The 17,198-nt window shown below is 41.0% G+C and overlaps 1 protein-coding gene and 1 long non-coding RNA gene across 2 annotated transcripts; one reads left to right on the top strand and one right to left on the bottom strand.

The window, feature by feature from the left end:
- Positions 1 to 2,162: 2,162 nt before the first annotated feature.
- LOC121243279 lies at positions 2,163 to 16,996 on the bottom strand. Its single transcript, XR_005936096.1, has 3 exons — positions 16,326 to 16,996; positions 4,914 to 4,916; positions 2,163 to 2,175 (listed from the first exon to the last, which is right to left on the bottom strand). It is a non-coding gene; the product is annotated as an uncharacterized LOC121243279 (long non-coding RNA).
- On the top strand, positions 11,372 to 15,940 carry LOC121243277 (isocitrate dehydrogenase [NADP]-like). Its single transcript, XM_041141372.1, has 15 exons — positions 11,372 to 11,677; positions 11,761 to 11,804; positions 11,905 to 12,014; positions 12,432 to 12,469; positions 12,575 to 12,652; positions 12,761 to 12,814; positions 12,895 to 12,996; positions 13,168 to 13,259; positions 13,395 to 13,498; positions 13,639 to 13,707; positions 13,788 to 13,903; positions 14,249 to 14,283; positions 14,478 to 14,620; positions 15,465 to 15,587; positions 15,675 to 15,940. The coding sequence occupies exons 1-15, from the start codon at positions 11,629 to 11,631 to the stop codon at positions 15,766 to 15,768; spliced, it is 1,251 nt and encodes a 416-aa protein (XP_040997306.1). The 5' UTR covers positions 11,372 to 11,628; the 3' UTR covers positions 15,769 to 15,940.
- Positions 16,997 to 17,198: the final 202 nt, after the last annotated feature.

Raw genomic sequence — 17,198 nt, 5'->3', positions numbered from 1 at the left:
TACACTGAGAAGGGATGCCTGCTTTTATATAAGAACAGATTGTATATTCCTAAAAATGAGGAATTTAAGAGGATGATACTAGAGCTGACTCGCAGTAGCCCTTGGGGTGGGCAACTTGAGTTATGACAAGACCAAACACATGGTAAGAAGATATTTTTTTCTAGTCTAGGCTCAAGTGTGATGTGTGTAAGAAAGTGATGGTTGACAAAATGAGGAGTTTAAGAGAAAGATACTAGAATTGACTCACAGCAACCCCTTGGATGGGGACTTGGGTTATGACAAGACCATACTCAGGGTGAGAAGCGATTTTTTCTGGCCTGGGCTCAAGAATGATGTTAAACAGTTTGTGAGGGGTTGTGATGGGTGACTGTAGCCCCTGCCTATCCCATATTATCCTTGGACCTACATATATTTTGACTTTGTGGAATGCTACCTACTTCCCATGGGTATACAGTTTGTGGTTTGTTGTCGACAGATTCACAAAATATAACCACTTTATCCCTTTGAAGAACCCATACACAACTAAGAGTGTTGCTGAGCTATTCCATAGACACATCTTTAAGTTACATGGACTTCCCTTGTTAATTATAGCCAATAGGGACATCACCTTCACCAGCCATTTTTTTATAGGAGCTCTTTACTTTATAAGTGGTGCAGTTATTAGTGATCATAGCCTACCACTCCCAAACTGATGGCCAAATCGAAACAGTAAATAAAACCCTAGAAAACTATCTTAGGTGTTTTTCTAATGACATGCCCATTGACTGGTCCCTTTGGTTCCCCCTAGCTGAGTGGTGGTATAACACTACCCCACGCATGTCTACAAAGTTAACTCATTTCCAAGCCCTCTATGGGTATCCCTTCCCACGGTTGAAAGATTACATTCCATACACAACAAATATGGAAGTAGTAGAATCTAACAAGTCTAGGGAGACCGCCATAACCTGCATAAGGCCCAAGATCGGATGAAGAGGTATGTTGACTTAAAAGAAAAGATCAAGAATTTTAAGAAGGGGAGTGGGTGTGATGTACCTTCGGCTCTAGCCTTACAGACAAAATTCGGTGAACCAATGACATAACCTCAAGTTGGCCCCCTGCTTCATTGGGCCCTTCCAAATAGTGCAGAGAGTTGGGATAGTTACTTATAGACTGGATCTGCCTCAGGGATTCTGACCCACCCAACTAGTAGATGAGCATGGAATCCTCCACTTGGAGCCTAGAGAGGTGCTAGGACGCTGTATGAAGAAATCCAGGAACAAGGCCAAGATCGAGCTACTTTTTCATTGGCAAGGACAAGGCGCAGAAGAGGCCATTTGGGAGACCTACTCACAATTGAAAGAATCCTTTCCCTACCTTGCAGGCAAGGTGTTCTAAAGGGAAGGGTCGGTCATCGTCCAAGGATCTAGGGTTTGGGAAAGGGGAAGAAGCTCGAACAGTTGGCAGCTGAACAAAGTAGAAGACTTCAGTTGGGCAATGTTGTTTTGTGTTTAGTTAATTTGAGCATTCGGGCTTAGTTAGCCGTTATGGGTTTTTTGTTCTCTATTTAGTTGGGTTGTATGGCCGAAAGGCCCATACTTGTAACCAGGTCTACTTATCCCATTTATTTCCATAAATTTTGCCTATTGCCATATAATGTTAGTTTAAGAATTGTAGTTCATTGCCCAGGCCCAGGGCCCATAGATAGATGAATTAGTTACAAGAACTTGACTATATGTATATTGTGCAAGGAACATTGTAACGACAAGCAAAAAAGTGATCAAATCTGTTATTTCCCTTCTTATCATTTTTCTTCTTTCTAGAGGTGCTCTCTTTGAAAAGGACTTTTCACTACGATTTTACTATTCACCTAGGTGTGTGACACCCTCTAAGAGGATATAGTCGATTCTCAAATTTCGTGCTTTTTTCAATGGCTAGCATTGTAGCTTTGGCTTCCCTAACTCCCGATTCATCTGGGTTAGGCCTGCAACCCGGCTTGCCCAAATCTGTTTTGGGCCCGACCTGATCCTGAAACATTTAGGATGAAAATAAACCTGAATCAGACCCGACCCGGCCCATTCGGGTCGGCTTAAAAATTCTGGGTTAAACAAACCACTTCAATCTCATAAAAACCAACCACATTTCACACTTCACCTTCAACCCTTCTCATTCGAAGCCTTCGTTGCTTGTGACAGGAACCTCACGGTCATGGAAGCTTGGGCCCCACATCTTCAACTCGTGGATGTGCTCCACGACTTCATTGCCTAGGTCCCTCGTGATCGAATTTGGCCCACCTCATTGGGATCTGAAGCACCCTTCCATGAGGCAACGGACGATTCGAGGGGTTCCTTCCACCGTAAAGCCACACCACCTCCATTCTCACTAACATTGGTAAGTTCTATGGTCTCGATATGTGCATCTCACACGAATTAATTTGTTCTCTATTGTCGCCAACCCCCCTCCCCACCCCGTTTCCCTCTCACAAATTACTCCTCTCTGATAGTTTCTAGGCTCAATGGGTGGAAAATTTATAAATTTGGTGTCGTAGCAAGTTCAACCACCATACATTGTCACACACGCACTCACGGTAAGCCTTTCTCCCATTCTCTCTCGTACCTTTGTGCGTCCTCTGTTTTTTTCCCTTGAGCCACCATCCCACAAATTGTTTTGGAATTTAATTTTTATTAGGGTTGTTGAAAACTAATCGCAGGGTAGTAATTAGGTTGGGGAAAGGTGAAGAAATCTGTCTTCGATTCATTGATGATGGCGTCATTCTGGATCGGATCTAATGAAATACAGGCATGGCAGAGTGCAAATAAGAATAAGGTAACGGTAACTGCGAAGACGAGCTTGGCCATTTCGTGGTGATCAGATATAACGATGGATAAGGTGGCTTTGGGAGGAGTCTTGACTCCGCGCAAAAGACGAGTGATCGGTTTCTACCGATGTTAGGTGTAATAAACCCGGTATTGGGCTTGACCCGTTGAACCCGACTTTAGTTGGGTGGGCCCACGTCAGGCCTTTTGGATTGATCAGGCCAAGTCCTTTTTTGCACAGGCCTAATCTGGGTTGCTCCTCACAGTCCAACATGTAGGAGTTGTAGAGAGAGAGAGAGAGCAATATCAATAGCTGAGGGACAATCCCATCCTTCCCAATCCCTTCAACATTTACAACACCCTAAGCCAAAAGTTTATCTACTCTATTAAAATATTCCTTTTTATTCATTTTATATTCTATTAAAATATTCTTTTTTTTGTTGTTTTCTTTAAACTTTATATTTTCCCATCCTATTTTCAAAAGTTCATGTTATTATTGCTCATATTTTAACACATTTTTGTTTTCAATGGTAATATTTTAAAAAATTCATAGTTTCTTAGTTTTCATAAAATAGCTTATATGATATATGGGCTATGGTAATGTGTTTTTCTCAATACAAATGAATTAAATATTTAATAAAAAATCATTTTTATCAATGTACTTTAAAAATATAAAAATAAGATTTGCCTCACATTAACAAACAATGAAAAAACGATTTTTATGACTAATTTAGTTGTTTCTTAGATTAGAAGAAAAATGAGTAACAGAATTAATAATAAGAGGAAGAAAATTAATGTAAACCACTAACCTTTTGCAAGTGCCCATTTTCAAAACAATTTCCCCTTGTTTCTTATTTGATGTACATTCTTGATGATTCCATAAATTATTGAGTGCCAAATTGGGTTAGCTCCCTTATAGGGTAAGTGCCAAAAGAATGTCAGTTAGTACATAGCAGAGATGGTTTAGTATGGAAGGAGTTAATGACACCAAAAACTTGTTCATTTCATTTGAATAGGAGATGTTGTAGAAAGTCTGTAATCTTTTGCTGCTAACAAAAGGAAACTCATCAAACATTGGATTCCATTGTGCCCTATTTGTGAAAAGGCTATCGAAATTGTAAACCTGTATAAGAGTATGGCAAAAACCTCCCTCAAAATTGTCATGAAAGTGAATAAGGACCCAGTTGTTGCTTACCAAAAAAACCAACATGGTTGTGGGCTTCATGATTTGAAGATGATTAGTATTTTTTATCTTTCTGTAATTACAGTTTTATAATTGAAAGATAATCATCCTTTAGATTTTGATTATATGTGCACTATATGTAAGAAAACTAGAAGGGATGTTTACTTCCCCTATTGAGCTAGGCCAAAACTAGGTGAGGTATTTACATCCTAGGTCGGGCCAAGTCTGTCATGGAAGCCTATAGTCCAACAGTATTGTCAGCCCATGGATTGAGTAAGGAAGAAGAAGTCCTAGGGCATGAGCGGGAAACCGCCTAATAAGGAAATATGGATGCCACCTACCCTGACACCACCCTACAGAAATACGTTGTGGTAGAGCCACGCTACATTTAAGGATCGAATGCAGGATGTGGATAGGGATTGTGGAAACACCCCTTGTCGTTATCAAAGCGCACGGAAGGTGGCCACACTCACCTGCCACCAAGGTGTGGCCTAGGGAAGGCACACTGCATTAAAGATAGTGACGTGGTATCTTGTACGAGATACCAGGGCCTCTGGTATGGGGTATAGAGTATCATGTCGGTGTGCAGTATAAAAGCCAAACACCAGATTAGAATTCGGGACTTATGCTCTCCTGCTTACTGAAATTCTCTCCAAGGTAAAAGAATATTAACTTAGGCATTAGAGGTTACCCTTCAACCCCAAGCCCCCCATCTTATCTGTGTTACAGGTGGCTGAGCCCAGTAGTTGGTGTGTGAAACACATGGTCAACAGTGGCGTCGTTGTGGAATTCTTATAAAAATCAACGTGCCCTTTATATGTTGGCTACAACATGCTCTCAAATGAAGATTTGCATACCTGGAGGAGCACATAAGGAAGATGGCGGAGGAAGTGGAGAATCTTCTGAGAGAAAACGAAGCCTTAAGGAGGAGGAACAACGAGCTGCAGGAGGATGCGGGATCGAGTCAAAACAAACATATAGAATCTCGAAGCACTGGTGGGGTAGACGCCAACGAGGAAGAAAGAAAGAGGATGAACCACGAGTTACACAACCTCATGGATAAGTATGAGGAGATGGCAAAGAGGATGGGGGCTTAATCGTCGGTCAACTAGTTGCTCACTAGCATGGACATGCTCTATAGCACGAAGGTGATGGCCGCCCCGCTACCTCCAAAGTTCCAAGTCCCCCAGATGGAGATGTACAATGGCTCTAAAGACCCTCTCGAGCATTTGGAGACCTTCATGGCCCATATGACCATGCACGGGTTTCCCAAGAAGATAGCATGCATAGCTTTCTCGCTAACCTTAAAGGTGTGAGAGGTTGGTTCAGGGCGTTGCAGCCTAGCTCTATTGATAGTTTTGGCAAGTTGGCTCGATTATTTCTGATACAATTCATGGCAAGCAGAAGAAGAAGACATTCGACTGCCTACCTCTTGACGGTTAACCAACGGGAGGATGAGATCTTGAAGGTATACTTGTCCAGGTTCAACAAAGAGTGTATGATGACATACGATTAAGATGAGAAGATCATGCTGGCAACACTTTTGGGAGGTGTGTGGCCCCAAAACCTATTCATGGTGGAGTTAGCAAGAAAAACTCCCATGACATTGCCAAAGTTCATGGACAAGGCAGACTATTTCATTAATGCCGAGGACATTCTTCGAGTTTTGACCGCTCCAAGGAAAACTGAGCTGGAGCAAGCTAACAGAATGTCCAATATGTCAGGCAGAGGGCTCACTATGAATAAGTGTACTTGGCAGAGCGACCCCCTGGTAGAGGAAGTGCTCGATGATGCCAGTCATCTCCTTTGGATACAAGGACAAACAAGGGGTCTTGTACCCCCCATGGCAACATGTTGGTAGTAACAATGCTCATCGCCAACTTCACAACCAGAAGGATCTTGATCGACAACGATAGCTTGACAAATATTCTCTTCTAGGATGCTTTCACCTAGATTAGAATCAACCCCAATCGGCTATGACCACCACCGATGCCGTTCAAAGGGTTTTCAGAGGACACGGTCCAGCCAGTGGGAACTATCATCACCTTGTAGGTCTTGGCCAGTAAGGCCACTAACACGGCTGCGATGATGGCCTACTTCTTAATGGTGAAAGTCGTTTCATCTTACAATGTTAGGGCGACCAACTCTAAACAATTTGAAGGCGATGATGTCAACTTACCACCTAGAGATGATGTTCAACCTACAACTGGAGTGGGGGAAGTCCAGGGCACACAAGTGCTCACACGAGAGTGCTATGTATAGGAACTGAAGATCGGGGCGGGGGAGGTTCGTACAGTCAAAGGCCCAACTTATAGAACGAAACCACCACCTCCCCAAAGTTCACCGTTGATGAAGAAGAAGTGAGAGACAAGCAAACTCTCAGACAGGAAGAGCTGGACGAGCCGCTGGAGCTAGTCACTCTAGACCCAAATTGCCTCGAAGACACGGTCAGACTGGGGACCAAGTTGGAACTAGAAATGAGGCAGGCGCTAAAGCAACTCCTAACTAAGCACCAGGATGTGTTTGCCTGGAGTCACAGGGATATGCTCGGGATAGAAAACGCAATAATTGAGCACTACCTCTGCATGGATCCTGAGGCAAAGAAGGTAAGGCAAAAGCACCAAGGTTTTAGCCCGAAGAAATGCACTGCTATAGAAGATGAAGTCGACTGCCTACTGATTGGGGGATTCGTCCGAGAAGTACACTACCCATAATGGTTGTCCAATGTGGTGTTGGTAAAGAAGTCGAGTGGGAACTAGAGGGTGTGCATCGACTTCACTAATCGAAACAAGACATGCCCTAAGGACAGCTTCCCCTTGCTGCGAATTGACCTGACTGTGGATTCAACAGCCTAGAAAAAAACTGCTAAACTTCATGGATGCTTACTATGGTAAAACTAGATTCAAATGAACCTTAACAATGAAGAGAAGACATTGTTCATCATAGACCAGGGGCTGTATTGCTGTCGAGCCATGCTATTTGAGATAAAAAATGCGGGGGCCACCTACCAGAGGCTAGTCAATCACATGTTCAAGAGTCAGATAGGGTGCAACATGGTAGTCTATGTGGACGACTTGCTTGTCAAGAGTCAAATGCCCGAGCAACATTTGGCAGACTTAAGCAAAGCCTTCACGTTGCACGCCAATACCAAATGAAGCTTAACCTGGCCAAGTGTGCTTTCGACATTGAGTTGAGAAAATTTTTTGGGCTTCATGGTGTTGGAGAGGGGAGTAGAAGAAAACCCTGAGAAGGTGAAAGCCATCATGGACATGCCCTCACCCTAGAACTTGAACAAAGTACAGAGACTAGCCAGGCAGGTAGCAGCCCTCAACTGGTTCGTTTCTCGGTTAATAGACAAATGCCTACCGTTCTTTAAAGTGTTATGGAAGGCGTAGACCTGGGATGGCGAGTGCGACTGGGCAGTTGAGAAACTCAAGGAGTACCTAACCAGCCCGCTGCTCCTCAGCCAAGCTGAGCCAGTAGAGGCTCTTAGCCTATACTTGTCCGTCTCCCCGCACGCTATCTCTATGGCCTTGGTAAGAGACATGAAGGGAACCTAAAAGCTGGTGTACTACACTAGCCAAGCGTTCCGAGGAGTGGATGGAAGATTTCACTAGATGGATACGTTGGCCTTCGCACTGGTGATGATGGTCTGACGACTAAGACCATATTTCCAAGCCCACTCGATCAAAGTTCTAATGGAAGCACCCCTGAAGAAGGTCTTGCAACAACTAGTTGTCTTAGGCCGTTTTATGAACTAGGAGATCAAGTTGAGCGAATTTGACATCGACTACCTCCCTCAAACAACAATAAATGGACAAGTACTAGCTGAATATGTCGTAGAATTCCCCAACATCCTTGAAAAGATTCGAGATGCACCTGTAGCGAAGCCCTGATAGATCTTTGACGACTGCTCGTTCTGTAGGCTGGCGAGGGAGTAGGGGTGCATATTATCATGGATACCGGAGAAGAACACCACTATGCAATCATGCGAGCCTTCAAGACCACGAACAATGAAGGAAGCACTATTGGTCGGGTTAATGGTCGCTGAGACGTTGGGGCCATAGAGGTGGAAGTAAGAGTCAACTCCCTCCCAAGTAGTTGTCAGCCAAGTCCTAGGAGAATTCGCCACAATGGGAAAAAAGCTGAAGAAATACTTGCAATTTGTGTGGGAAAAGTGCAACCATTTTGAGTACTTCCGTATTCAACAAGTGCCGAGAGGAGAAAACCAAGAGGCCGATAGATTGGAATGGGTGGCCTCAGGGTAGGAGAACTCTCCCCTACCAGAATAGACGGCGAACAACATCACTCGGTTCCTATGGAAGGTCTTGGTCTACAGGTTCGGAATCCCTTGCAGCATAATTTCGGACAACGGGCAATAGTTTGACTCAAACCACTTTCATGACTAGTCCAGGGAGTTGGGGATCAAGTTCAAGTACTCCTCTGTGGATCAACCGCAGGCCAACGGACAAGTTGAAGCCACCAACAAGACGCTACTCAAGATACTGAAGAAGAAGCTCACTAACAAGAAGGAAAATTGGGTGGAGGAGCTCCCCAGGGTCTTGTGGGCGTTCAACAAGTGGTACAAGTCATTCAATTGCCTGATCACACTCACACATTCGACAAGCAGGACAAGTCATTCGACTGCCCGACCTCACTCACGTGGACCAACAGGCAAGGCAAGTCATTCGACTACCCAACCTCACTCAGGCATTCAACAAGTGGGACAAGTCATTCGAATGCTCGACCTCTCTCACTTGCACAAAGGTGGATATGAGTAACTCATATGCAAAAGATAAAACGAAAGACAGTGATGGAAAGAGACAAGGCAAAAAGTTGGGTAAGAATACTTCTACACGTATGAAGATTGTCTTTACGTACATAAACAAAAAATAATGAACAAATGAAAATACAAAATAAGCAAGTCAGCCTCCTGACTCTCAAGGCTCCGGGAAAGCATCAGGCATCTATTCCTAGCCTATAGTGTTGGTGAAGAGTAGGGCCACGCAGTCCGGTTGGAGAAATATCAGATTAAAGGTCCTCAAATCGGTCTAGGGGCTCTCCAACATGTGATCCCTCATTCTATCGAAACCCTCATTATAGTCGCAGCTCCAGGCTCGGTCATAGACTCTCTTCACCTCTAGCAGTTATGTGATCAGAAGAGCCGCAGCAGCCTAGGCATTTGTCAAGGCGATACGCAATCTCTGAATTCCGGGTAGACAACTCGCCTTGTAAAGCAGCTAACTTGAACTCCAGGGTTTCCACCCACTGGTCTTGTGTCTGCAGCTCAACCCTGGCTACGGTCAACTCGGCCTCCAGATCTCTATTCTCCTTAATCCAGGCCTCGAGGAGGGATGACTTGCACTTTTATGTCTCCATGAGGTCCATATAGGTCTTCTCCAGTTAGTTGTAAAACCTCACATTTGACTTGTGCTGCTTGATCAACATGTCCTTCTCAGCTTGAAGGCAGCAACACGGCTCCCCGAGTTCCTCCAGTTCTGCCACTCGTTGATCTACGCCTCACGCAAGTTGTCCCGCTTCTCCTCCAAGAGCTTGACCTTAAGTAAGCTTTGGCCAAACCCTTCGTAGGACTTGGCCAAGTCGCCCTGAAGGATGGTCAGTTCCTGACAAAGCTTGGCAATCTTTTTCTTGTTCTTGCCCTTGCTAACATACATCTTGGCGAAGGCCTCCCTGGCTTTGTCCCATTCCTTATTCGCCCGGCGAACCCTCATGCAGGATAGGATGGCAAGAGACCGCAACACCCAGACTTCCTCCAACTCTCCCTGCTCATTCAAAATTAGGGCAACCAACTAATCAACTCCCTGGCACGACAAAGGAATACAAAAAAGATAAAGAACGAACTGAGAAAGGAGAATACAAGAAACCGTAAACATACAACAAGGGAAATGTCTTACCGAAAATAAGAAGGCCTCAACTTGTCAACCTCTCGACTAATGGCCTCAGCCAGAGCTCGGTTAAAGCCCGAGCTGGCCCATGGGGCTTCACTTCCTTCAACTCCGGAGGTCTCCCCCTATCCACCAGCTGCCAAAGGGGTGGGAAAGGGACGTGGGAGGAAGCATCTACACCCCCTGCGAGTGACATTCCGGCACTATCTTTCCCCAAAGCCTACCCAAATGTACCTGTGGTGCCATGATTGCCTGATAGCTCCGACTCGGGAGGACCTTCAGTCTCGCTGCCAGCTGTGGTCCCTAACACGAGCATTCCTTCAGCCTTGTGATCAACAATGGACTTGTGCTTGGGCACCTCCAACTGGGGCATTCCCTCGGCCTCAGGGGAGTCTGCACTCTCCTCCAACATGGTCGTTCCCTCGGCCTTATGGACTACCACACTCTCTTGCTAAGACATCCTCTCAGCCTCATGCCTAGCAGGGAGATCCACTATAATATACTTGTTTTAGAGTCTTTCATAGCCTCTCTTCCTCGCAGTACAATGGATCTCAGAGGTTAATCTTCTGGTAGAGATATTCTTGCTCGAGAACTGTCGTGAGGTTGAAAAAGCTGAAGGAGAAGCTTAGCTAAAAGTCTCTGAAGTCGTCCGGTTCCCTCCCTTTTATCCTATCCTCATCCCTTACTTTATGTCACATCTTGCCTCGTTTATGTCACATCACCTCTTTTCTCTTGACATCTTTCCATCTCTTCTGCTTTTTTGTTCCATCTTTCCTTCCTTATTTTATCTTCATTTCCTCTTGATGAGACCTCCTCCCTTAGGCTGGGACTAGTATGCTTACTTTGGACATGGTATATTTTATCCCTTCCAGGTAGAATAATTACAAAAATAACTAATTTGGTTGTTGCTTCGGTAGCAGTTGGAAATGACTGAATATCAATGTGGTCAGATTCAATCGAATCTAATATTGGGTGGCTGAATTTAGTGCCATCACTGTGTTGGGGCTATGGTGGTCTCTTGCCACTCGGAGGTGGTTGCCGGCCACCTTTGGTGGACACCATCCACATTTGTTTTTAAATTTAGATTTAATTATTTTAGATTATAAGAATCTTAATTCTACATGGATAGGTTTATTTTACCTTCTTTAGAAGAAAATTAATGTATCAGCTTCTTATTAGAAGGTGAAAAGAACGTCAGCTGATTTTTCCAAAAAGTTTTAGTTGGTTTATACAAAAATTGAACTAATGAAAGAAAAACATTTTTTACATAAGAGTAATGCTAGATACAAATTTTAAATAGATAAGTTTCATACAAGTTTTTTATAAAATAATAGATCCTAGTAATAAATAATAAATTTTTTTATACTTTTTTAAAGTAAAATCTACTTTTTTATAAAAATTTGTATAAAATTTATTTATTTGAAATTTGTACAAATCATTTCTGTTTACGCAATTGTAATATTTTGTCCCTTTCTCGTGAAGAACGTGGGGATCGAACTCTTCTCAAGGGCATGATGTTAAACGTGAAGAAAAATGAGAGTGAAAGGTAGTCTCGAAATGGGGGTCCTCTTCAATACCCAACGAATGGAGGAATCGGAACTCCATTGTTTATTCGATCGGCACTACTAAAGCAAAAAACTAAAATCTAAAAAAAAGAGCAGACAAGGCTGGAAGATCAAAAGCAGAAGCTAGCGGAGAAGTCGAAGACTTTGGGGGAAAATTGAAGAGGAAGGAGAAGAAGAGGAAGATGGCTTTCGAGAAGATAAAGGTGGCTAACCCCATCGTTGAAATGGACGGTAATTACTCCACTGAATTCCTACTTCTTTCATTGGCTTTACCCAGGACCATGCCGTCCTAACTTTGTATTCATACGATGCAGGAGATGAAATGACTCGAGTCTTTTGGAAATCCATCAAAGATAAGGTCTTTTGTTTCTTCTCCATCAATCATGCCATATTTTTTCGTTCTATATATAATTATATATAGGGATTATATATAACTTCTTTGTATTACTTTTCCACAGCTTATATTTCCCTTTGTGGAGTTGGATATCAAGTACTTTGATCTTGGCCTCGCTAATCGTGATGCAACAAATGATAGAGTCACAGTTGAAAGTGCTCAAGCTACTCTTATGTAATCTTTCTTATCCTTTTCTCCCTCTTATTGTTAGTATATTTCTTTCGAATTCATGACATAATTCATGATTATTCTTCTTTCATCTGTTAATCTCTACAGCTATAGGATAGGTTCACTTTTGCCCGATCAAAAAAGGATATGTTGACTTTGACTTTTGCAAGACTTGCACCTACAAAATGTGGCTTTGTTATATTTGCTAGTTAGAATTGTCTCAAGGAAAGAGGCTCCTATACAGCTTATACGGTTGTTAAATTTGTGCATTTTTTTGTCAAATGTCGTGGAAAGTTCTTACTTATCTGACTTATCAGTTCTCTAAACTTTTGCTACCCTTCAATTCCATTTATTTCTCTCATTCAAAACTGTGCACGAGACTTTTTCATCCCTTAATTATTCTTATTATTTGGCCTTTTGTAGGTATAATGTAGCAATAAAGTGTGCAACTATAACACCGGGTATGCATTCTTAGGTTCAGCTGGAACGATGTACATGTTTTAATAGGGAATAAATCTTTGGCTTACTAAGTAGCTTGTGCTTAAAAATGGCTTTGTTTTTTATAGATGAAACTCGTGTCAAGGAGTTCAACTTGAAACAAATGTGGAAGAGTCCAAATGGGACAATTCGGAACATTTTAAATGGTGAATTGATGTCCCTGATGGATTTTTGTTTAGTTCTTTTTATTTCCTGATATTTGTTCCAGATTTGTATTTAATGCAAGGCGCTACTCTGCTTTCCATTTACCACAGGCACTGTTTTTAGAGAACCAATCATGTGCAAAAACATCCCCCGACTTGTCCCAGGTTTGTTATGTTTTCTTGATATGCCCGTTTTCTTCGTATGATTAAGATAAGTGTGCAGATTTAATTGATTTTCACTTCAGGTTGGACCAAGCCAATATGCATTGGAAGACATGCTTTTGGTGATCAGTACCGAGCAACTGATACTGTTATACAGGGATCTGGAAAGCTTAAATTGGTTTTTGGTAAAATTCTATTTCCTATGGCTTTCATTGTCATGTTAATTTTGCTTTTCACAGAGATTAGCCAAACTGCTGCACAAAAGCTGAATTTAGCTTAATTTTTCAGTCCCTATATTTCCATCAATGCCCTCCTAGTATGTAATCATCTTATAAGGGAAATTGGAGTTTCTGCAGTACCTGATGGACATTATGAGAAGAAAGAGTTCGAAGTTTTCAACTTTACTGGTGCTGGAGGTGTAGCTCTATCCATGTACAACACCGATGAGGTCCAGAGTTATTAAGCCTTTTTTTTTATCCTCATTCCCATTTTTGCTTGGTGCCTGACTTGAAGTTTACTTGCTAGAAGAAATTGGAGTTTTTAGTGTTTACTTATTGTTGTCATTTTTGGACTTTGAGAACAGTCCATTCGTGCTTTCGCTGAGGCTTCAATGAACACTGCATACCTAAAGAGGTGGCCACTTTATCTTAGCACCAAAAACACCATTCTTAAGAAATATGATGGAAGGTATGCTGTCACCTAACACTTGAAGAGGCTGTTTGATTTTCAACAATTTACCTTTTCTTTCTTCTTTTTCTGTTTTGAAATTTAGTGTCTGCCTTTCTGGTTATGTATTGTGATTTGCTTACCACATGATTTTCATGAAGATTCAAGGACATATTTCAGGAAATTTATGAAACCCAATGGAAGTCTAAGTTTGAGGCTGCAGGGATATGGTGAGATATCCAGTCCATCATACTAGTTAGTTTATCCAGTTTAAGTAGTTTTGCATCAACTTATATGGCTGAATTGATAGGTATGAACACCGTCTAATAGATGATATGGTAGCATATGCTCTTAAAAGTGAAGGAGGCTATGTCTGGGCATGCAAAAATTATGATGGGGATGTGCAGAGTGATTTCTTAGCCCAAGGTTTGTATCTATATGTAATAATAATACCTGCAAATCACATGTTGATCTTTGTAAATTTTGGTTCTTGGAAGAAAAATGTTATTCATCATTTTTTTAACCATCATCCTTTCAATATCCCTTGATATGGAATCAAATGATTAGTTTTTTTTTATAAGTTGCATCAAATGATTAGTTGACAAGTGAAACATAACAAATAGTTTTCATCATTTAATGCCACATCACGGGATGACGGGAGAATGATAAATAAAAGGCTGGTGAGTGACATTGCTTTTTGTGGAAAGACTAGGTAGGTATTTAATCATCTGTGTTTGGTTTATGACAAAGAACTCTTTATCATTGGTACAGGATTCGGATCTCTTGGGCTGATGACTTCAGTACTGGTATATCTTGTTCTCATTTTTTCTCCTGCTTTCTTTTTAGGTCCATTTTCCACCTGCTCAAGGTTGACTTTCTAGCATTTAATATCTTCGCATGTTTGTTATTTCATATAAGATATCCTTCTTCTGGGTCACAAAAGGTTGGACTGGTGTTTGTTATTTTCTTTGATCGGTAAAAGGTTGGACTGGTATTTCAGGTTTGCCCAGATGGAAAGACCATTGAAGCTGAAGCAGCCCATGGGACTGTAACCCGCCATTTCCGGGTTCATCAGAGAGGAGGTGAAACCAGCACAAACAGCATAGCATCAATCTTTGCTTGGACACGGGGTCTTGCACACAGGTATTGCGTATCATTGTATCAAAATGATTTCTTACTTGAGAAAATACATATAACCCTCAAACTACCAATTGATTTGCAATTACCCCCATACTATCGATTCCAGCCATCGCCCCCTCCCCAAAACGACCTAAAAATTGCAATAATCCTGCCCTTAAAATAGGTGACACAAAAACCCTTCATAAATAGAATTTAAACGACCGGTCACTTTTTTTTTTTTTTGTTTTTGCTTTTAGTTTTTTCCCCATTATAGGGGCAAATTTTGACTTTTTAGAGGGAAAAGAGGGTGTGTTGAAATTTTTTGGTAGTTTGAGTGCCAAAATTGATAGTTTTGAGAGAGAGTGATAATTACAAAGAAAAAATCTAGTCAACATCCTAACTTTCATCATCCTCTCATCATCCCATGATGTGGCATTAGATGATAGGTTTATAAGTGAAATATAATAAATAATCTCAAATCATCTAATGATACATCATAGGATGATGGGAGGATGATGAAAATTAAGATGATGAGTAGCATTCCTCAATGTATGGTAGTTTTAGGGGGCTGTGTATTTTCCCCTTTCTTATATATATATATATATATATATATATATATATATATATATTTCTTTTTTTTTTTTTATGTCGGAGAACCTCTTCAAGGCAGGCCCTTCGAATCCATCCCTGTAGAGTAAACCCCGGTCCTGTGCACTGCACCCTCGGAAGTTTCCCCTTTCTTATATTATCTATGATCTCTAGTACCACTTTTGTTCTTGAAAGTTAAAGTTTTAGGAATTTTTTATGAATGTTTCTTTTTAATACTGAAGTATTTTATATGAAAAATCGAGCAAATCAATGTCATCAGGGCAAAGTTGGATGGCAATTCCAGACTTTCGGATTTTACTGAGAAGCTGGAAGCAGCATGTATTGGAACTGTCGAATCTGGGAAGATGACTAAGGATCTTGCACTTCCTATTCATGGGCCCAAGTAATTTCTGTCTAAAGGATATTTCTGTTAAAATTTCTGCTGTTATGCTTAACTTTCACACAATAAAAACTTTCATGATTTGTATAGGGTCGCCAGGTCTCTGTATCTGAATACAGAACAGTTCATTGATGCTGTAGCAGAGGAGCTGAGAGCAAGATTATTTGCGAAAGCAAAGTTGTAGACAATCACCACCAACCTGGGTATATGCTTGGTAATAATGTCCACTACGTGTTGACTCTGTTCGAGATAGTCAATCTCCAGAATTGAGGTAAGAAGAAGAAGAAGAGAGAGTAGGGAGAGAAGATGAAGTAAGAAAGATGATTCTGAAAATGAACTTTCGTGATTTCCTTCTTCCTTATTTCTCCTTTATATCATCTTTATTAATCAGCAACGTGTTACAATCACAACTAAAGACTAAGGCCGTTTGAATTCAAAAAGTATTTCATCTCATCTTATTTCATCATTATAATTTTTTTAAATTTTTACACAAAATATAATAAACAATTCAACTTTTTCAAATTTCAATGTAATTTTTTCAAATCTCAAAATAATAATAATATTAAAAAATAATATTTTAGCAATATTATTTTTAACTTTTATCTAAAATCATCATATCTCCTCTCTGAATCCAAACAGGTCTAAACGTCATCATAGCTATTTACACTGAAAGATAACAAATGATTCATTCAATTATAGATACAAAACGACACCGTGCAACTTATCTAAACGACGCCACACAACTAAAATCCCCAATCCTCTTCACATATCTCAAACGACTGCGTTGCTGCATATCAACTACTTTAACCACCCCCTTCCATTCTGACTCTCCTCAACTGCTATTCACCCCTTTCAACCCAGCTCTTGCCATCTTCCATGCCTCGAGCTCTCTCTACAACCCATGACGTAATGCTGTGGTTTGCTTCAACTCATGGGGTATAAACCTTTAAATCTTTAGATTGTGTGTGTCTGTGTTTTTTTTTTTTTTAATTAATTTATTTAAAGTTTTTTCTTTTCTTTTCTCTGTTTTCCTCGCTGTTTTAAATATAAATTCAGTTCTCTGTTCTTAAGAGAGAAGTTAACATTTGGGGAATAAAACAGAGCATTCCAAAATAAAATAATGAACACTGAATGCTCTTGTAAAACTTTATGATATGTTATTACTAGTTTGCTTGCCACCACAGGCCGCAGATTTTGCAAATGATAATCTGAAAGATGTCAAATGTCTCAATAAGATAAGATGGTAATTATGAAGAATACATACAATTGCTGAACTTTAACTCTTCAAAATCTTTTTGTTTGTATTGTTGTGTTGGTCCAACACACAAATGCAAACAAACTGCCCCTGATGTTTGTGAACTGGAAATTGGAGTCACAGATCGGGGTGCTTTCCTGGATAAGCTGATTATGGTGTGTAATTTAACCCTCATCTATACGTATTTTTATTAATGTTTCTTGGACCATGTTCTTAAGAAGAAAGAACAGAGGAACTTGAAAGTTAGCTGTAATTTTTTGCATGCTCCTGTATCTTGTAAATAGATATTTCTTTAGAGGTAGGTTTGAAGCTCCCAAAGATTCCAACCAAGTAAAAAATCTGATGGGCTATTTACAACA

Source organism: Juglans microcarpa x Juglans regia, chromosome 8D, assembly GCF_004785595.1.
Source record: "Juglans microcarpa x Juglans regia isolate MS1-56 chromosome 8D, Jm3101_v1.0, whole genome shotgun sequence".
Taxonomy (NCBI): Eukaryota; Viridiplantae; Streptophyta; class Magnoliopsida; order Fagales; family Juglandaceae; genus Juglans; species Juglans microcarpa x Juglans regia.
This window is presented reverse-complemented; position numbering and strand designations above follow the sequence as displayed.